The sequence below is a fragment of the Corvus moneduloides genome, chromosome 3, assembly GCF_009650955.1.
Source record: "Corvus moneduloides isolate bCorMon1 chromosome 3, bCorMon1.pri, whole genome shotgun sequence".
Taxonomy (NCBI): Eukaryota; Metazoa; Chordata; class Aves; order Passeriformes; family Corvidae; genus Corvus; species Corvus moneduloides.
In genome coordinates, this window is record NC_045478.1 from 110,599,223 (window position 1) to 110,620,519 (window position 21,297).

At 44.2% G+C, this 21,297-nt stretch overlaps 2 protein-coding genes across 3 annotated transcripts in view; both read left to right on the forward strand.

The window, feature by feature from the left end:
• Window positions 1-57: 57 nt before the first annotated feature.
• Window positions 58-5,423, forward strand: CRLS1 (cardiolipin synthase 1). Of its 2 annotated transcripts, none has more exons than XM_032103496.1 (7): window positions 58-146; window positions 1,111-1,248; window positions 1,702-1,831; window positions 2,294-2,379; window positions 2,732-2,800; window positions 3,136-3,227; window positions 4,713-5,423. In XM_032103496.1, exons 1-7 carry the CDS (start codon window positions 105-107, stop codon window positions 4,798-4,800), a joined length of 645 nt encoding a protein of 214 aa, XP_031959387.1. In that variant the 5' UTR covers window positions 58-104; the 3' UTR covers window positions 4,801-5,423. The 2 variants fall into 2 exon arrangements, with proteins under 2 accessions (XP_031959387.1, XP_031959386.1); XM_032103495.1 differs by lacking the exon at window positions 58-146 and adding an exon at window positions 486-782.
• Window positions 5,424-6,545: 1,122 nt separating this feature from the next.
• The window catches only part of COMMD1 (copper metabolism domain containing 1), a 62,622-nt gene continuing 47,870 nt past the window's right edge, over window positions 6,546-21,297 (forward strand). Inside the window, exon 1 of the mRNA XM_032103498.1 lies at window positions 6,546-6,754. Coding sequence (XP_031959389.1) covers window positions 6,566-6,754 — 189 coding nt within the window. The 5' untranslated portion in view covers window positions 6,546-6,565. The remainder of the gene's footprint in view (window positions 6,755-21,297) is intronic.

Consider the following 21,297-nt stretch of genomic DNA (forward strand, 5'->3'; position numbering starts at 1 on the left):
AACCTTTCCGTTCCTCCCTCAAGGGCTCGTTCGGGAACGCTGCGGCCCCGCACCCGCCGCGAGGAGGAGCGGGATGAGGCTGGGCAGCCGCCCGCCGGCCCGCCATGGACACGGCTGTCCGCGCGGGGGAGAGCCTGTGCCGGGAGGTAGGCGGGAATCCAGCGGGGAAGCGGTGGAAAAGCGGCGGGGAAGCGCTTTCCCCCGGGCCGAGCGTTCCATTCCGCCGCCGCCGCGGGTGGCCGCCTGCCGTCAAGCGCGCGGCCCGGCGGAGGGGCGGGGCTGGCGTAAAGCGCCGCAAAAGGTCGCGCGTCCCCGTCAGCGCTCGCGGCACACGCGCCGCGCGCGGCTCGCGCGCCGTGCCCAGTCCCGCGGGGCGGATGGCGCGGGCGGCGGGAGGCCGCGCGCTCCCGCGGGCAGCGCGGCCGCGCGCGTAGGGCCGCGGGCGGCGCCTCTCCCGCAGCGCCTCTCCCGCACCGCTTCTCCCGCGCCCCCTCCGCGCCATGCTGGCCGCCGCCTGGCTGGGCAGGGGCTCCTGGGGGCTCCTGCGCGGCGCGGCGCGGAGGCGGCCGGGCGGCGGCGGCGCGAGGCCTCTGGGCGGCCGGCCCGGTTCGGCGGCGGCGGGCGGGGGGCGGCGTGGCGGGGGCATCTCGTGCCTGCCCGCGTGCGCGGGGCCCCCGCGGCTGCTGCGCGCGCCCGCCGCCGTCTGGCGCCTCCTCAGCGGCGGGGCCGCCCCGCCGGAGCCCCCCCGGGAGCGGAGCGCGGCGGAGCCCTGCGCGGAGCTGGTACGTGAGCGGCACCGGGGACAGGGCACCGGGGCGGCCCGAGCGGGAGCACTCGTTCCCCCGGAGCGCGGCTAACAGGTGTCACACCCGAAACTCGAAGTCGGACTTTTCTTTGGGGCTCTCGCGGCGCGATGTTTTCCTGTTGAAGGCGAAGTTAATGTTTAGCAGGTCGAGGCCATGTGCCTTGCGCAAGCAGCAGGCTGCTTCCAAGAACTTTCCAGGCTTTCTGTCTAGTTCACCTGGAAAATTATTTGTTGTGATTAACTGTTATGTGCCAAGATGGGGTTTGCATTCCTGCCCTGAAGATTTTCCCTTTCTTGCTTTATAGTATGAAAATCCCTGGACCATCCCAAATATCCTGTCCATGGCGAGAATGGGTCTGGCGCCAGTTTTAGGTTATTTGATCGTTGAAGAGAATTTCAGCGTTGCACTTGGTGTCTTTGTCCTGGCTGGCGTGACGGACCTGGTACGTCTGCATCAGTTTGGAAAGGCATTGGGACAGTGGGCTCACGCTGATCCCGTGGACATGCACTGAAACTTAGACTCCAACATAGAGTGGAAATGGATAAAACAGATTCATTTTTATAGTTGTTGATTTCTAGGAATGCTATACATATATGTTTTGTGGTGTTGCAAAGGGAATTTGCAGGTGCCTAAAGGGGACTTTATGCTAATGGAGGAAAGAGGGAGGTCAGAGCTCCATGACCGGCCCCAGGTGGGCATTGGCCACTCAGTGCTTGTGCGTCTGGTGGTTGTTTTTGTGATACAAGTGTCAGCTAAGAGGTATCACATTTTATCATAGTTAAACTCGCCATTTTACCTGCTGTTATACATTAAAAATCTCTGTAACAGTAGCCTACGTGAGCAATTTTCGTTCATACTCTTCTAACAGAGAGCTATTGAATTTCGGTTTTCCTAGCTGGATGGATTTATTGCACGGAACTGGGCTAATCAGAAGTCAGCACTGGGAAGTGCTCTCGATCCCCTGGCAGATAAAATTCTCATCAGCGTGCTCTACGTGAGCCTAACGTGTGCAAACCTTATCCCAGGTGAGGAAATGGCTGTTGTGTGTACTAGATAAGGCGAACAAGGTCAATTTATGTGTAGCAACATTTCTTGTGTTTCCAGAAGGAAAACTGTGTATCTCTTGGAACTCTTACCTTGCCAGTTGCTCTTTGCTCCTATTAAATACTTTCCAAAGGACCCTACGGGAAGCAACTGCTGCTGCATTCTTAAACAACTGGCATGTACTGCCGTTTTTCAATGCACTTTCTTTAAAGCAAAAATAGTTAGTAGCTATATAAAATTGTTTTTCATGGACTGGATTGTTTTAGGACTTCAGCTTAAACCCTTTCAGGAGTTGTGTTAAACATCCTCAGTGACGGGTAGAACTCATTCAGGAGAATTTGGGAGTGGTTCTTTTGTCTTTGTATTTTCTGCTCTTTTGGTTGTGTTTTACATTTAATCACGGACACAATTTTTCACTGGCTGGTGTTGGCTTGATCTTCCAGTTCCACTGACTTCCATGATTATCCTGCGGGATGCAGCGCTCATTGCCGCTGTTTTTTACGTGCGATACAAAACTCTTTCTCCACCGGTGAGTGCACAGCATTAAAAACATGGAATCATGGCAAAAAAATAAATTAAGAAGCTTTTAGCAAAGTTGTGGCCAAGAGATTTTTCATCTTGAGACTTGATGGTTACAAGATGTAATGCTTGTTCTTTGCCAGCTAGATTTCTGAGCAGGGCAGTGTTTCATAAAATACATTTTCTAAAGATAAGTCAGAGCTACTGATAACTTTTTTCCTGTGTTTAATGTGTAATAAATCTCACAACAGAGCAGTGCAGCTCTTTAGTGCTACAGTTGCCTTGTCTGTATGATGTGAACAGGTATATCAAATTGAATGTACGAGGATTGCATTTTTTTTCCCTCTTTTCTCCCCCAACAGAGAACACTGAGTAGGTATTTTAACCCCTGTTACGCTACTGCACAATTAAAACCAACATTCATTAGCAAGGTAAGAGCAGTAACTCATTACAAAAGATAACTCCTTGGTACTTGGGGCATTGGGTGGTTTGGAGGGTGGGGATAATTTGCCACTACTGCTGAGTACAGTTTGGAATTATTGCAACTAATTTGGAGGCAATTTACATAGGTCCTGAAGGGTTTTTCAACTGTGCTCTGTCAAAGCACGTGCTAATTTTGAGAGTGTAAAATGCTTAATTAAAGGAGATTTTAAAATAAATTTTATTTATTTAGACTAATCCTTAAAGCAGCAATAAAAGTGTGTGTTGGTATTCCTTGCACTGTACTTCTTCATGTTGCTCACAATTCCTATTTTGCTTTTTTCAGATGAACACAGCTGTTCAGCTGATTTTGGTGGCAGCTTCTTTAGCAGCTCCTGTTTTCAATTATGTGGACAGCATATATCTGCAGACATTATGGTAACTAATATCTTAATTTTTTTTTCCCAGATAATTTAATGTGCTCCTAAAGAAACTGGTAATTGAGATTAATTCGTGTGGAACAAAAATAAGCCCATATGCCTGAATTTTTACACCTTTAGTCTTAAATGATACCAGAATTAGATATTTATTGGTACTTAATTTACTATACAAGCAAAAAGTGGTCACATGAAACTAGTTAAGATCCAGGAATAATAGCTTAGAAATAAGTCTTTGGAATAGACATGGTACACAGTCAAAACATAAATTAGATCAATGGAGAAGAAGGGAGCAGGAAGAAAGGCGGTGTGGATTCCTCATTTGTTCATGCCGTAAGTGTCCCTGAAAAAGCAACCTTGGGATCAGTAAAAATAGCCATTCTTATTTTTGCTTTATACTGTACCTACTGTCTTAAAATCCAGCTTTCTGCAGCCTCTTTGAAAAGCACATGGAGAAATGGTGATTCCTGTAGACTTTAGGAAGGAAGGGGAGGGATGGAGTGAGAACAGGCATACAGGAGCTTGCCTCCTTAACTAATGCTGTTCCTTTCACTGTCACTGGTGATCTGAGCTGAACTGCAGCTGGCTGCAGGTGTTACAAGTGCAGTTGTTTTTCCTGAGCTGTTAGGTCAGAGTTCAGAACAAAGAGCTCTGAACAGCAGATGCCAGAATTACTTAGTAACCAGAAGCAGTGCAAAATCCAGTGTTACTTGTCTTCTAGGGAAAAAAAAACCCAACCAAACCAAATAAACCGAAACCACCAACCCAAACCAGGAAGTATTTAAGGAATTATGAATGAACCTTGATCTTAACAGTCTGTGGTTTTTCATCCTGGTGGTAAAACAAGATCTAGAATTGCATCTGGGTGTCATTCGCCAGATGCAATTGTGAATATTCTTGGAAACTCCCTGGCAGAGTGCCCAGGGAGGGCAGTGGGGAACAGAGGGGCAGGCAGGGCTGTAGCAGTGACTCCCACCTCAAGGGTGGTGTCAGCCTTTCACACAGATGAGCACTGCTAATTTAGGAGTAACTGTGGTCTGGGAAGGAAACAAAAGGTGCTGAAGCAAGAACCCTTTAGCTTTGGAACTTGGTGAAAATGGTAAGTTCAAGTCTTGAGTGGTTTGAATGCTCCCTGTTCACACTATCAGGGAATAGTTTCTTATATCTGCCAGTTCTCAAGCTAGTGAAAGTTATGTAGGCATCGATTGCTGAATCTTTTGTTTTCTCTAAAACAAGTGCTAGTGTGGTGAAAATATGTCCTAGTATGCAGTTACACTGAAGCATGCTGCTTACCACTGGATGGCAGATCCTTTGTTCATCTAATCCTCCCCTTAACACTGAATTGCAGCACATAAACTGTAAGCTGCATTTTTGTGGAGCATGGTTCTTGACTGTGTAGTTAAAAACTAATGCTAAAAAAGAACCAAACCACTTTTTAATATTGTCTATAGACCCACATGACTTACAGGAACTCTCTTCCCCAAAGGTGCATCACAGCTTTCACAACGGTGACATCTGCCTACAGCTATTACCACTACGGCAGAAAAACTGTGCAGGTGATCAAGAACAAGTGAAGTGGTGCAGGTGATAAAAAAATGAAGTGTTCCTGGAAGGGCAGGAGGATGCTGTGCCCCCAGAGGTGGTGGTATTGCAGCTGAGTTTTGGATCAAAGCACTCTTTGTTCTTCTGCTTAAACCATGGCATCACAGTGAAGTGAAATTTGAACATGTACTGTGTATATATGTAGAGAGAGACTTTTCAATGTATTTTTAATTTCTTTAAAAATGAGGTTGTTTACAAAAACAAAATAAATAACATTCTTAAAAACACGGGCTACTTGTTGCTGCCATGTGCATTCTGAGTAATTTTATGCTGTTTTTGAAGTCAAGACACACAGTTGGCACCAGATTTGTTCTGCCATATTCATGCAAGGCCCTGCGTTCGCTGAGATCTGAGAAGAAAAAGCAATTACAAGAACAAATTTGTCTTTGTACCTCAACCTAAGTTAGTAAACCAGCACTTCTCATAGAACTTAATTACATGCCTCTGGTTGCAGCAGAAGAAAGCACATCATCGAGGGACAGAAATTCAAACCAGAGAGAAATTTTACGTTGCATTCCATTGTCATATGGATAAGCCATGAAGAGTTCCTACCCTGCTCCCTTTTCTTTTAAAATATGAGCAATGATGAACTGTACCCAGATGGATCTAAGTTTCTCATCCTATGTATTCATTCCTAGCAATTGAAAGAAACTCCTGTATCTCCAGATTCTTTAAAGCTTCTAAAGACGTTGTTTAATCCAAATACCACTGGCTAAAGAAGACATTTAAAACACTGTCCAAATGAATGGAGACAGTGGAAGAAACTTTTAGATGTGTTTACTGTTAATTCTTCCTGTACTTCTAGTTTCAAGAGGTACTTTGTGCTGCCCCCCACGCAAGGACAGCTTGTTCTTTGCCTGTTCTCTACCTACAGAACAGAAGAGAGAACAAGGCAGAACAGGTCAAGTTGATCATAAACTCATGTTTTCTCTTTCTGACAGCGTGATTTTTCTTTTATGTCATAAAAAAGAGTGCAGCTGTGAAGGGTTTAAATGATTGAAATCGGGAGGTAAATAATACCACTGTAGTATTAGCAGAAGAAAACTCTGTAGGCACCACTTTTGAGAGCCCACCGTCTCTTTTGTGACAGAATATGTTTGTATATGCAGACCGGTTTAATGCTTTTTTATATTGAAATCTGTATCAAATAGTGCACAGAGAAAACACTTGATCTTTATTAGTACCTTTGTTTTAACTGGCCCGTGTTTTGTGGTCAACTCTGGATCTTTCAGCAAAGGATAGAGGGCCGAGCCTGTGGAAGTTTCCTTGAAGTATGTGAGTAGTGAAATGGAGTATTTTTCGTGAAAAAAACAGTTCGAAAAGCAGAGATTTATTGTACCCAGTCAGGTGGTTGCTGTTGGGTTCTGATTAATGTAGTTGGGGCTTGGTTGGGAGGTGTTTCTTTACTTCTTCAACGAGACACCTTTCACCTATTCCATGAAATCGCCGGGGACCGTTCAGCGAGTACCAGGTTCAGTGTACACTGACTCGGTGGTACGTGCCCGTAGATCTGCCTTCGATAAACTGCGTGTGGCTGCTCGGGCCGGTGCTCTCCGCGCTGCCGGGAGCGGGCTTGGGTGGCCACAAGCGGGGTTGGGTGGCCACAAGTGGGGTTGGGTGGCCACAGCCGGTCCGCTGGGAGCACGATCCCGCTCAACCCTGCGGGAAGGCGCCGCGCGCTCTGCGGCGGGGACTGTCCCCGCGCGGCCGCCGTAGCCCGGATACGCCCTGCCCGCGATGGCGGCGCCCGAGCCGCCGCCGCCCGAGGGCTCCAGGCCGCTGAGCGCGCTGCTGAGCGGCATCGCCCAGGCCGCCTTCCACGGCAACGCCGACATCACCGAGGAGCTGCTGCGCGGCCAGCTCTACCCCGAGGCGCCGCCGGAGGAGTTCCGCGCTCTGCGCGCCAAGATGGGCGGCCTCCTCCAGGTACCGCGGCGCGGGCCCGGGGCGCTGCGGGGGGAGGGGGCGGCGGTCAGGGGGAAGCCGCTCCATCAGCCTTCTTCCCGCCGGGCGTCCGGCATCCCCTGCTCGGCGGGGCTCTGCGTGCCGCCGCAGCCGCGGGTGCTGCTGCAGCAGGACCCCGGGCCCTGCCCTGCCTGGCCCGGCCCGGCCCGGTCCGGTCCGGTCCGCGGTGACACCTCCGGCTCCATCCCCGAGCGGGCACAGCCCGGTGCGGGGAACGGGCGGGACAGGACCCGAGGGAATGGCCTGAAGCTGAGTCAGGAGACGTTTAGGAAAAAGTTTTTCACCCAGAGGGTGCTTGGGCACTGAACAGGCTCCCCAGGGCAGTGGTCACAGCACCAAGCCTGAGAGAGCTCAAGAAGCGTTTGGACAATGCTCTCGGGCACAGGGTGTGACCCTTGGGGTGTTCTGTGCAGGACCGGGAGTTGGACTCGATGATCCTTGTGGTTCTCTTCCGGCTCATCTCATTCTGTTATTCTGTGCCTCGGGCTCTCTGGCCACTCCTCCGGAGCAGGAGCAGGGGGAAAGGCGACCTGGAAATAAATACCTATTACATTCTGAGAAGAACTGCAATTTCCTTGTAAAAAATTAGTGTTTGGGGGAAAGCACATCTAATGATGAAGCAAGCCATTTTACTTAATCAACAGATTTTGCTTTATGTGTAAGGGAGAAGATCTTTTTCCCCGTAATGGAGCGTTTTGGTGGCTTTTCTTCACAGTGAAAAGCGTAGTGTAGCTCCCGGCAGCTCCATGTGGCTCAGGGAGCATCCAGGTATTAAAACCTTGGATGGCCACTGCCACCTTGTGGGTGAACCCAAGGCTGTTTGACCAGATTTATAAACCTGGTCGGTAGTTTTAAATATAATTGAGAGATTCGGAATTTGATGAGGATGATCTCACTTGCTTTCTGCTTTTATGAAGATTCTGTTGTTTATTTAATGATCAGATTCATATGATGCCCTGTAAAGCCTGCAATGAAAGCTGGATCACAAAGACTGATTCTTGTAGGGCTCTCTGGTTTTGTCTGTGGGCTTTTTTCTTTCCCTCCTCTCAAATACAACTTTCATTCAAGCACCATTGAGATGTCACACGCTGAATATGATGTTAATTCAGGCCCCACAAGACACAAGGGGATTGAAGTTTTGTGGGCATTCACCCACTGTTGTACAACAGGCACAGAGCTTAGGAGGATGAGGTTCTGTTGGGGAGAGGGCATCACATTCTCTGCGTGCTGCTTTAAGAGCCAAAACTGGCAGCACTTGTGGTCTTTGAGGTCACTCACACCTTCCAACATAAATTAACATCTCACTGTTATCAGGGAGTGTCTCATGGTCTCCATGGCTGCCTTTCATCTTCTGATGGGAGAAATTTCTGTGAAATACCTCAAGTTTGTGTAGTGCAGCTTTACAGCTGGAGTTTTGGGCTAAGCAAACTGCTTTGTGCAGGTGCAGCTTCATGTTGAGTGTGTGTGGATTTTGCGGGGCTTATTTCTAGTGGGTAACCTAAAGGAAGTGATACCTAAGTACCATGGATACTTTTAGGATCTCTGCTCTAGAGCATCCTAAAAGAACTGCTTGGCCTTCTGGTCGTTCTGGAGGTCCCTGTTTCCTTCACACCTGCCAGTTTTGGGGGGGAAAGTTTGATATTAGGACTGTGCTTTGGAAGTAGGGAGGCTTAAACTTGTCTTCCTGTTTTAGTATCTCCCTGACTTGAAACCTGGAGGGTTTTTGTGTCACACTGTGTTTGCTGATAGCAGCAAACTTCAAAAGTGATCCTCTGTGCTTACAACATCTTGGTCTTTGGACACAGCTCTTAGGTGCTGGTGTCTCCTCGGCACCTGAAGAAGCAAAACTTACTGCAAGATTTGCCTGTTCCCTTCCTTGGCAATTGCCATATTAATTTCTGAGCATATTTATTCCAGTTTTGATAATTAATTGTGAAAAATCTGTATTATTAAAATTACAGAAGCTGGGGAAAAATACGTCTTTGTTATCTTTTTGTGGTCTTATTTTTTTCCTTCCTCCTCTGGGTGGTGAAGGAAGGGGAGCAAACAGCAGGAGAGCAATAGAAAGTCTGGAAGCAGAGAGATTCATTGCCCTTGTGACTTAACTGCTGTAGTAGTTCATGTCTTCTGAGCAGTAAACATGGATCTGGACCATAAATCAGCCTCTTGCTGTCACTGGAGCTGAGCATAAAATAAGGTGAAGGACTTTCCAATACATTTCTGCATTCCACCTGTGCAAAGCATGGAGATGAATAAGTGCCACAAAAGTCTATAATATTTACTGCAGCAATAAAATATTTAATTTTTTTCCCCCTGGATTATATAGAGAGTAATCCTGGGTTTATGCTTCTAAAAGATGTCATTATGGTGTACTTCTTACAGCTGTTTCCTTTGTTGCCCGTCGATCTACGGAATATGCGTGGATCAGCTGATCCTAAAATGCCAAATTTATTTTGTCATGAAATCATGTTTCTTTATTACATTTACTTAAAAAAAAATCTGATTTTTTCTGTGGAATGTCTTGGAAGGCAGAACAAAGCCCTAGGATGGCTGGCCCTGGAGAACCATGCAATTTCAATGTTGTTGTGTAAATTGTGTTTTGCCCTCTGCCTTCATCCTTCCCAGCCTTCTGTTCCTTAAGGCTGCAAAACACTGAGAAACTAGGGGAGATCAACTTTTGCAAATTCTCACCCCCCAGCTTTTTTGGGTTTTTCAAAGGTTATCTGGTTTAAAACATCAAATATGTCTGCTTCTTACATAAGTTTAATTTACAGTATTAGACCGCTGGTGATAGTTCCTTTCCATGTGGAGTAATCCCACTGTTTTCCTTTTGGTGGCAGTAAGCCCTTGCATTTATTGAACGGGATCCTTTGCTGCTGGGTTTAAAGTGTCTTCCTTCACTCTTCTGCTTTGGAACAGACTTTACATAGGCTAAATAATAATAAAAAATTCAGCATGAGGAGTAGAAATATTATATTATATTTGATTTATAAGCTGTTTTGGTTTGTTTGGTTTTTTTTTTACAAGTACTGAGGAAGTTACCATCTGTAATAAATATCCTGGTATGTGAATGGTAAAATATTAATCAGACTATATAAATAGTATGTGGGAACCAAGGGCTTGATATGCAGCATATAAAGTGTGTTGTCCTTAAAGACTGTCACCCTCCTGCTAGGGTGTCACCCTCCTGCAGCCCTTGCCCTATGAAGGTGCTGTTGTGACCTCAAGAGGGGTTTCCAAAGCATTTTTACCCCTGTTTGAGAAGGAAGAGACTACTTGATCTTCAGCACAGGGATCTGCCCTTACAGGAAAAGTCAGAGTAGAAGAACAGTTGTAAGGTTCACTCGGCTGTGGAGGATAAAGGCCTTTGCATCTTCAGCAGGATTTCTGCTAGCAGGAACATTTCTGCTGACAATTTGGGCTAACTGGTGGGAAATAAATGACGTCTTGAATTTTCTAATAAGGGAAAAGAGTTGCCTTCTTCCCTCTCCTCGGATACCTTGTGATTCCTCAAATATGTGGGCTGGGTCATGAACTGTGGAGCACTTTGCAGTTGTCCAAGCTTCTGGAAGGCTGAGAGTGAGAACAACTTCAGTCTGAAGACTGAGATAAAATAATTTTGGAAGAGCTAATAGGAGAGATTGCTTACTTTCTGCCACTTAGATTTGCAATTGTGCCTGTGTCTACTAACTAAAAAGATAATCTTGTAAGCAAGCTCATTCTTCCTGATTCAGGAAAAAGAAAACAAGTTCTGTGTCTCTGTAAGCTGCTTTTTACCCAAAAAATGTCTTGTGTAGTGTTATACTTTTCACTCCGTGAATGACTGGGCTTACTCTGAATAATTGTATCTGTTACTGGGCTAGGTGAAAGTGTATTAATAACTTTGCACAGAATTTTGGGAGGGAGGGAATGTCTATAGTGTTATAATAGGACATACATGAAAAAATTATTATTATCTGAATTGATGTTTGCCTGGAACAACTAAATAAAAATCCTAGCCTTTTTTTTTTTTTTAATTTAGCAAAACACCACTATTAGGTAGCTCACTAATCTGAACACAGCTCAGTTACCAGCTCCCAGGTGTCTGGTGTTGCAGCATACATTTTCTCTTATAAACTCTAATCCAACAGTTACTGCTTCTTTTTTTTATTTTTTCCCCCATTTTCAGCACTGTCTTAGGAGGGTAGAAAATGTAATGTTTACTGGAACTAGCACCTACTGTATTGCAGTGGTGAAAATGTGCATGGGCACTATCCCAAAGCATTCTTACTGCTTTTAATGGGACTTATTTTAGCTTTTAGGTTGGTGTACTTGTGGTTGCTTCACGAGAGGACTGGCACAGCTGGCAGCTCACATAAAGTGGTGGGGGAAAATACTTGAGAACAATGAAGTGGAGAGGAAGGTTGGGTGCAGAACGTGACAGGGTTGAAGAACATTGCCAGGAGTGATAAGATCAGTGCTCCACCACCTGGAGCAGTAATTTGTTGCTTAGGTATGTCAGCTAGAAGGAACAATGTACCTGCATCATTAGGGATTTTTTAAATGACTTTTTTGTGATTTCTCAAGTTGCAAAAGTTGGGGTTTGTGTTGTTAAAGCCTCTCACATTTGCAGTGTTGTTTTCACTGTGATTCCTGAGGAGATGTGTAGGAGGTGGTGTTATTGCTGGTGGCTGTGGGATTTGGAGGTGATGATCTCCATGAACTGGACCATTGTTTAAACAACAGGGTGTGAACAAGGAGTCTGTACATTACAAACCTCAACTACAACTGCAAATCCATCCTCAAGGCAGACAGAAACAGAAGGGCTCCCACCATTACGACGTCATTCATGAGTGGTATTTTCTGTAACTCACATGTGAGGCAGAAAGGCCTGTTTCATTTGGGACTGTGAAGTGCTGCTGTGCTGTAACTGTGCCACCTCTGTGGAAATGGCTTACCTGAAGTTTAATGGTTTACCTGACCTTTTGTGGTGCTTTTTTTTTTTTAAGGTTAGCTACGGAAAAGTGGTAAATGAAAAAAACGTCATCAAACCTGCGTCACTAATCTCTAATAGGTGTGGTAGACTCTGTATTGCCCAAACAACAAGCAAATCTCTCTCTGTCTCTCTCTCCCCCCTAATTACAGTGTTGATTATATCTCTGCAAGCAGAGATCTGGTTGCTTTGTCCCAGTTGTGGAGGTTGGTGCTACCTATGTGTGTCTAGAGCAGGCAGGTCAGTACTGGCTCTTCTCGTGTATAATGTCTCTGCACTACCTCTTGATTTTAGAATGCCCTACTGTGTTTTAAATTTGCTAAATGCCAGTTAATGGACTTCCAGAACAGCGTGCTACTGAGAAAGTTGGATTCCCTGGTGGTGGCAGTGCTTCATGTCCTGCTGATTTCCACTTTCCCATCCAAATGTGTGGTTTAGTTTTGTTGCATTTGTAGGACTTCTGCAAGTAAGTAGCATCTTCGCCAATAATGACAACATTTCTCAAAAAACCCCCCCCAAACCCTACATGTGTGATTACATAAGTTACACATACATGTGTGTGTGTCTGTGATCAGCATATTCTGTATATACAGTCATGCACAGAAAGGGAAGTGCATTGATTATGCTGAAATTCATTAGTCCAACCTGATCCCCATGGTGTTTCTCTTGACCTTAACCAGAGTCTACTCTGCTTGAAGAACAGGGAGTCAGATCTTGCCTTTGAAGATCATTATTTCAAATTAAATGCTTCTGCTGTACTTAATTAGTATTCATCAAACACATGCTGTATGGAATATATTTGAAAAGGGAGAAGGACTCCCTTAGGCTTCACATGTTGTCTCATGCCTTTATTTCAGTAACACTAAGGCTCCATTCCCTATTCCCCAAAGTGTGTGGGAGATGCTGAAGAGGGTAGTGAAGTGCAGTGCCATCATCTCAGCGCTGGTGATTTTCTGAACTACTATGAGTTGTCTTTCCTGTTTTAAATGTGAACTCTGAAAAGGGGAGAACTTGAGTTGTCTCGTCTTCAATTTGATACATAGAGAAAGACTAAAAGGAAAGGAAAGACTTCATGCAGGAATTATATTCTTTATTATATGATACTCTAAAAATGGTGTCTCTTACAACTGGTGTGAAGGAAGATTAGTTCTTGCTTGCTCCAGGAGCCAACTGATGTTGTCAGTGAAGTAAAAATATTAATTTCAACCTTACTGATCTCGTGAGGCTGCCACACAGCTGAGCAGATAATAGACTTCCTTCCTTCCTTCCTTCCTTCCTTCCTTCCTTCCTTCCTTCCTTCCTTCCTTCCTTCCTTCCTTCCTTCCTTCCTTCCTTCCTTCCTTCCTTCCTTCCTTCCTTCCTTCCTTCCTTCCTTCCTTCCTTCCTTCCTTCCTTCCTTCCTTCCTTCCTTCCTTCCTTCCTTCCTTCCTTCCTTCCTTCCTTCCTTCCTTCCTTCCTTCCTTCCTTCCTTCCTTCCTTCCTTCCTTCCTTCCTTCCTTCCTTCCTTCCTTCCTTCCTTCCTTCCTTCCTTCCTTCCTTCCTTCCTTCCTTCCTTCCTTCCTTCCTTCCTTCCTTCCTTCCTTCCTTCCTTCCTTCCTTCCTTCCTTCCTTCCTTCCTTCCTTCCTTCCTTCCTTCCTTCCTTCCTTCCTTCCTTCCTTCCTTCCTTCCTTCCTTCCTTCCTTCCTTCCTTCCTTCCTTCCTTCCTTCCTTCCTTCCTTCCTTCCTTCCTTCCTTCCTTCCTTCCTTCCTTCCTTCCTTCCTTCCTTCCTTCCTTCCTTCCTTCCTTCCTTCCTTCCTTCCTTCCTTCCTTCCTTCCTTCCTTCCTTCCTTCCTTCCTTCCTTCCTTCCTTCCTTCCTTCCTTCCTTCCTTCCTTCCTTCCTTCCTTCCTTCCTTCCTTCCTTCCTTCCTTCCTTCCTTCCTTCCTTCCTTCCTTCCTTCCTTCCTTCCTTCCTTCCTTCCTTCCTTCCTTCCTTCCTTCCTTCCTTCCTTCCTTCCTTCCTTCCTTCCTTCCTTCCTTCCTTCCTTCCTTCCTTCCTTCCTTCCTTCCTTCCTTCCTTCCTTCCTTCCTTCCTTCCTTCCTTCCTTCCTTCCTTCCTTCCTTCCTTCCTTCCTTCCTTCCTTCCTTCCTTCCTTCCTTCCTTCCTTCCTTCCTTCCTTCCTTCCTTCCTTCCTTCCTTCCTTCCTTCCTTCCTTCCATCTTTCTGTCTCAACAGAAAGAGTGGTTAACATATGGAATAACACCCTATCAAAGATGCAGGAGCTGTGGTACACACTTGAGCCAGGGAAGTTCACAGCTAGTGTATGAAAAGGAAATTTGGATGGCACTTACAACTCAACCTTTTTACAAGCTGAACATCTGAAATTTTTCATTCCTTGTAACACTTAGCTATAATCTTGGCATGATGTAATTTCAATTTTTGACTGTGCTAGTATGTAGCAACTGGATGCAGTATATCCAACAACTTATGAAAAAGAAAAAAATGCAGACAAAGACCAAAAATTTAGTATGGTATGGCTAGAATCTACTTGTGTGGTTAGAGTTATTCCATTTTGAAGCTTGTGCTCTGGATTTCTTCCAGTCTGGTGACCAAATATGATGGAGCCTGAATTCTTCAATGTTTGGATGACATTTGTTTTTTCCATAGTTTATTTAATTAAAAAGAAAAGAGAAGGCTTTAGTGGCACAAAATACCAGGCACTGCAATTGTTGCATGAAGTCTTTTTTTCCTTGATGTTCTAGTCCTTAAAGCCAGTGGGACAGAAGTTGTCAGGTAAGAACATCTGACAGCTTGAGCTGCTGAGTGGCTCCTGTGTGTTTCCCCAGGAGCCTCCCTGGGTAGGCAGGATTAGCTGCAGCTTCCTTGGAGCCTTCCAAGGTCATCCATGGAGGATGATTTATTTTATAACAAGGAGAATTAAGTGACTTTATTTAAATGCAGGGCCTAAAATGCCTGATTTTTAATTGTATCATTTTCATTATAAATGTATGCTTTTACACTATGACTTTTTAAAAAAAGGATTTAATTTTTGCAGTAAGTAAAAACTGAATGGAACACTGGTGGCCTCCATTGTGAAGGATTAAGGGTTCATTATTAGGAAAACCAAACTGGCTTGGTTGGTCTGTGGGCTTTGGTTGGTTGGTTGGTTTTTGTTGGGTTTGTTTTGTTTTGGCAGTGGGGGGTTTTGTTTGTTTGTTTTGAGGGGAAGGCATTTTTGTTTTGTATTCTGAATACCTGAAGCTTAAGCACAGTAGTTTTCCATAACTGTGTACCATTCTATTTACTAGTGATGTATGAGGAAACCAAATCTTCCTTTACTTTCTTTATCCACCCAATGATTTAAAAACTGGACTGTTTGAACGAAGTAAGTGGGACTTGCCTTTTACTTTGTTTACAGTGCATGACCACCTGGTTCTGGCTGATAGCCCAAGATCTAATTCAGAGTATTCTATCTTTTATAAAGTTGGTAGTTTTAGCATTGTATAGCAAGCCTGGGACTCGTTCTCAGTTCCCAGTGGAGTTCAGTATCTGTTTATCTGCTGCGCTTGAGGACTGCAAGTTTCATTTCTAAAGGTGACAGTGATCTTGGAATACATGTTTTTTTATCCTTCTATTTCTTTGGCCTATTCTACATTTACCTCTTTACAATGCTGGTTTATACTGATTTCATGCAAGTAAAAATAGACTGCAACAGTCTCATGAAAACAAGTCATAAAATATACTATTCAGAGAAAATGTGAAATAATAGCCAACTTGTCCAAAGAGTTCTTAGCTTTAAGTGTTTTTCTAACTACTTTAAAAATATTTTTGTAATCATGTCATTTTGCATATGTTAATATGTTTCCAAAAGCATGTTTTTTCACATCTCTCTCTCTTCCCTAACAATAAAAAGTGGCAATATAAATATAGTTTGAGTGAATTCTGTGGGGTTTTTTCCAAATATGGTTAGATTTTTTTTCTGGTTGAGATGTTTTGGGATCTCTGCCAAAAGATTTCCACCTCGGCTTTGTGGGTAGTTTTTCCTTTCCTTTCTTCGCAGTCTCTCTGAACTATGATGCCAGGATTATGAAATATGTTTTGAAGATACATGCAGACACTGAAGTAGTATCTGTGTGAAAGGCAAGTAATCAACAGACATTTTTCCTCTTTGTCTGACATTTACACACGGCTTTGTTGTCTCTCCTCAGACTGTCACGTCAGATGTGCTGTTCTCTCAGACTCTTTTTGCCATTTCTGGTTCAAGAGTAGTTTTTATTCTCTTCTGATAAGCTGTTTGTGTAAGTACCTTTCAGTTTTACACAGTCACACATGGCAGAAACATTTTATGCATTTGGACTAGTTGTGATTCTGATTTCTTTTTTATTTTTTCATTTAGCTTAATTTTTACCTTTTTTTGAAGTGAGAAAAATATTTGTAACTCCCTTGTTCTGTCAAAGAAAAAATGGTACATTTATGATTTACATTTGCTTGGCAAGGAGAGTGGGTTTGTTCATTTTATGGCATGTCAGGAAATCTATAAAACTCTCATAATGAACAGAAAGCTCTAATGAAATTGTCCAGTTCATGTGGACAAATGGCAGGGAGTTTATTGAATATGAGTAGCCTCCAATTTGACTAAAAGACAAAGGAAAAGCGCAGGAAAAATTAATTGAATTCTTTTTGATGCCATGGGTTGCAGTGTGTTGGAGCAATTGAGTGCTGAAGTTTCTAGCAGTTGAGGCCTAAAAATGTGAAATCTAAAAGCAGATTTTCAGCACCAAGCAGTCTTCACTGGCGGTGTCCCTGCAAGCTCTGCCAACCACAGTGGTGTGTGTGCAGCAGAGCATGTGGCCTGTGGAGGCACAGGGCTGTTGAGGAGTTCCTGCAAGCTTGGGAAAACCTGATGGCTTGGCCAGCTCTACTGATAGATGACTTCAGCAGCCCAACCTGATAGAGAAAACCACCCTCTCTGGGATAATCAAAGCAGTCGTTAATATTTAATGGGATTCTGTTGGAGAATGCTTTGGTTGATGTCTTAGCTGTTTCATCATGTATTTAGCTTTTTTCCTCCCCAGATGTTAATTACATTTAGTGCAAAGATAATTTTTGATACAGGGAATGGCAACTAAGTCTTTATGGGAAAGTGAGAGATTAGATTTAGAGGGAGCTTTACAGTTGTGAATCCTATGCTGAAGAGTTTGACCTGCTGCTCCTTTCTCCTCACAGAGTCTCAGCTGTTCACAGCCACCGTGGTTGCTGCTGGTTTGGGGAACATGTTTTATGTTTCACTGAGCTGACAGGAGGGAAAACCATTTTCCCTGTGCTGAAAGGAAGCCCCGGTGGCTGGGATCCTGAGAATGGAAGCTTCCCTCTCACCTGTCAGCTCTGTCAGTGTGTAACATGAGTTGTCAAAATAGGTGATGAAGGACCAGATGGCAGAGCACTGTTGCTTGCTTCCTGTGGAGCAGTGTAGTCTGTAAGCTTGTCTCCTTTCCTTGCTGCTCTGGAACATACCTGCAGGGTTATGGGCTGAGGCAGGGATGTGTTCCCAGCCTGGGCTGGGAGTGCAGAAATCCTTCTCCTTCCACATAGGAAATGGGACTCCAGCTGCTGCTCAGAGTGGTCATTACAGGCAATACACAACAGTGCTGGGAAAGAAGGAAAGCAGAGACTGGAGTCAGAATTTGGCTCTAAAAGGGAGTGAGTAGATGGCAACACTGGAGGGATGAGAATCAGGTAGTTCATGTTTTTCACTGCTGGAGCATCTCTGCTTTATGTCCAAATGCAAGCCAAGGGACAAATTAGCTGAGTTAACCATTAACTTTTAAGATGCAGAAAATCAAGGTACTCTGAGTAAAAGTGGAAATTTAATTCATGATACTAACTCTGTTTCTGTGCTTGGTTCATAATAAAGCAAGTTTATGCTGATTTCACTCACAGGATCACTGCTTGCAAAGCTCCAATAAGCTCTGCTAATGTCTGCACCATTACTGCACTCAGGGTAGGGCTACAACTTTTTTTTTCCATGTCTTCAAAATGTGAACTGCTCCAGCTGCTATTTTTAACTCTTCGAAGTGAAATGAGATTGAATATGAAGCAGTAGTCTGCAGGGGCAACTAATTTTCTCGGAATGATTGTAGAAACCTGGTAAACACAGATCTCTTTTATTGTAAGAGAACAGGGGAGGAGAGGAAAAGGCTGAGCACGTGGTCTCTGAAGGGAACGACCGGCCATGTCACCAGTTCCAGGACTGTCACTGTGTCTGTCTCTCTTTTCCTGCTTTCACTCCCTCCCTTGATTTTTTTTTTTTTTTTTTTATTATTTACCATCTGGTATTTTCTGTCCTACCTGGATTTCTTTCTGCCTTTTATTTTCCGCTCTGTCTTTAGGAGTTGTGCATTAAATGGCTTTTGTCTGTTGAGGGTTCTTGCTTCTGAATCCAGCTGCTTCAGGAGGACTGAAGAAGAAACCATTTTAGACTGAATAATGTAACATCTGAAGATGTGTGTGTTCTCCAAGAAAGCAGCTCCCTTCTGCTGAAGCAGAGTTCAGGGAGCACATGTGCGTGCACAATCATTTTGAAAGAGGTTGAACCTCTCAAACTTGTCTGTAATACGGTTGCATGTTTAAGAACTACTGGAAATGTGACATTTCTTTGCCTCCACCCTAAGTGGCAAAATGCTTTATAAACCACAGCAAAGAATTGGACTTGAGTGGGGAGAAAACTGATGGCAAAGTTTGGGATTTTTTTTCTTTGCTGCAATTCAGTAGAGTACAGGTCAGGTTGGACAATTTATATTTGTATTTTTAATTTCAATATGTTTATATTTTTAATCTTCCTATTTCACCCTTTCAGTTGCAAGTATATCTGCTATTAATAGAACATTTCCTTATTTTTCCATGTTTTATCTCCCTCCAGCCTGTCCAACCTATCTGTGCTCTCTGAGAAGCACTGAAAAGCACTTTCCATTGCCTTTTTTCTTGTATAACTCTTCCTCTTTCTATTTTAAATAATACAAGTGGTTTGAAAACTTACTCAGGAAGGAAGGGCTGGTGCTTTTTTTTTATGTTTATTGCTCAAAATCCAAGCTTTTAGTATCTACTCATAATCTGAGTCTGCAGGCATCGTTTGGAGATCTACCTATGACTGATGTTATCCATGCGTGGGCTTGTTCTGTTGTTGTTACTATTGTTTATTCTTGTTTTGTAAGTGCTGTAAAGCCTAGACAGAGTAGGTCCAGACTGAGAAATCCTGATGGTTCTCAGTTTTCCTTCAGCTAAAGATGTTTTCTGGAGTAGGGGAGCCACTTGTTAGAGCTCAGCCCAGCAGGTTTCCAGGAAGCACGATGTGACCGCAGGAGCACGGCTCAGGTTGCGGCTTCTCTGGTGGCTGCCTGTTTTCATCAGCCTTTCATCCTCCTGTGTCATCAAATGCGTCTTCACACCACAGAAAAATGACACCTTCTGCAAATAGGTTTAGAAGGTGGTATTTTATGGGGGTGTGAGTTCCAACTGATTGTTTCTAGCAGCTGCAAAGACTCATGGCAGGGGCAGGCTGGAGAAGAAGTGTTGTGGTCGCTTCACATGGTTTTGCTTTAAGATCTCTTTTGTGTTCAGTTGTAAGCTAGGTCAAAAATAGCTGAGTATTCACTCCCCTGTGATTGAACTCTCAAGCAAAAAATGTAATTTTAACAGAGAACATGGCTTGGTGAGCTTGTATGCAAAAAAAAAATAAGTTGGGGTTTGGGGGATTTCTGCTTGGTGGCAGCCTGGGAACTGTGAGGGAGAAAATGGAGGAATCAGTCAAGAAGCATGGAAGTGACCCATTGAAAAGAGTTTTTTCCTTTCATGTGCACAGTTGACAAGTCTGTGTGGAATCAACCTTAATAAGATCAGGAACACAGGAAGGATGTAATTTTGCCTGAAACTTCATCATCCACACACACATTTTTCCCATTTGCAGTAGCAATTTTTGTGTTGGTGTGTGTTGCGAGTCTTCCCATCCAAGAGTAAAGCTTAATGAAAATCAGAAGTCAAATTTAAAAATATTTACAAGTCTACTGAGTTTCTGTTGACCTGGTGAGTGCCTCCTTGGCAAGGAATCAAAAGGTTGGAATAAAAAAACAGTTGTTGCAGAAGACCTGTTACGTACTAGAAAAAAAGTAAGCTACAGGGTTTAAACAACTTATGTATTATTAACCTCTTAATGGTTCACAGGTAGCTCTTTTCTCTTAGCAAACTGTTTTATTTCGCTTTTAGCTGTGTACTACAGCTCCATAAGAGGCAAATAAAAGTAATCTTGGGACATGGTATAGAATGTGAATAAAAGAATTTGTGTGATCTCCCATGGATTAGATGAAGACTTAAGATGAGTTAAAATCTCTCTGCTTTGTTGTAGAAATATGAAATGTATTAAGGTCACTTGTGATTTCTGACTTAGAAATTTATGGGGGGTGTAGAAGCCTTTAGTTTTGGGGGATTTTTTCCCCAAAGATGGATCACCATTTCCAAGTGCAGACAGACTGCAGGCTGTTGTATATCTAATTTTGTCTTAATTCTGGTTCTCAGGAGAGCTCTTGGACCGTAATAAACAGTGTTCGTGAGGCACAACCTACCAACTAGCTGAAAACCTCCACTGTCTCCAGAAACGTGGGAAAGTCTTCTGGACTTATATCCAGGGAACATCTGTGGGAACAGCTCATTTATTACAGGGCGGGTATCTCAGCAGCCCTTGGGAGAGTCTGGCTAGGACACAGTTACACAGGAAGGCCCAGAAACCACAGGGTTGGGAAGATGTTGGATTCCTCCTGTCAGAAGCTGCTCTTTGTGGAGGAGCATGCTGAGCTGATTCTGGCAAATGGCACAGTGCCACCAGCACTCGTGTGCTGTTCTGGGCTGCTTTTCTTCCCATGCAGGCAGCCCCTGCTTGCCCCCAAATCCAGAAAAGGTTTTCTTCCGAGGCTGATAAATTAAAGAGATACACGTTGGTGTTACCCAGAATGGGCTTTGCGTGATGAAGATGTTTGGCTGAGCAGGGTTCCTTGGCATGTTCCTCCTGTCTGCAGCTGCTTCCACATCTCCTTGCATGCATTCCTGGGGTCTGAGAAATGGCTTTCAAGGTTATATTTCTAAAAGCACATGAATGACAAGGGCTGTGATGCAGGAATAGCCTCTTACCCCACCTCCCAAAAGCCTGAGGAGGCGAGTTCAGTAGCATGGTCCATGGCACTGAATTGTTTGTTTCTGTGAGCTTGGGATCTCTTTGTGCTACAGGCTGGCAGCAGCCTGCAATTCTGAGGGTCAGCTGGAGGAAATGCCCCCACATGCTGACATGTCCAGCTCTTAGAGCTCTTCTGTGATGGTTGACAAGTAATGTTTTATTTCTGAGAATGAAATGTATTCTTTTTTCCCCAGTGGGTTTTACCAATTGTTGTTTCTCACTAGTATTGCATGCTTGTCAGGCTTTTTTTCTCAGAAGAGATAATGAATTTAAGTCTGTTTTCCTGTTCTGTGTACCAGGGCACATGTCTGATGGATCTAATTAAGCTAATA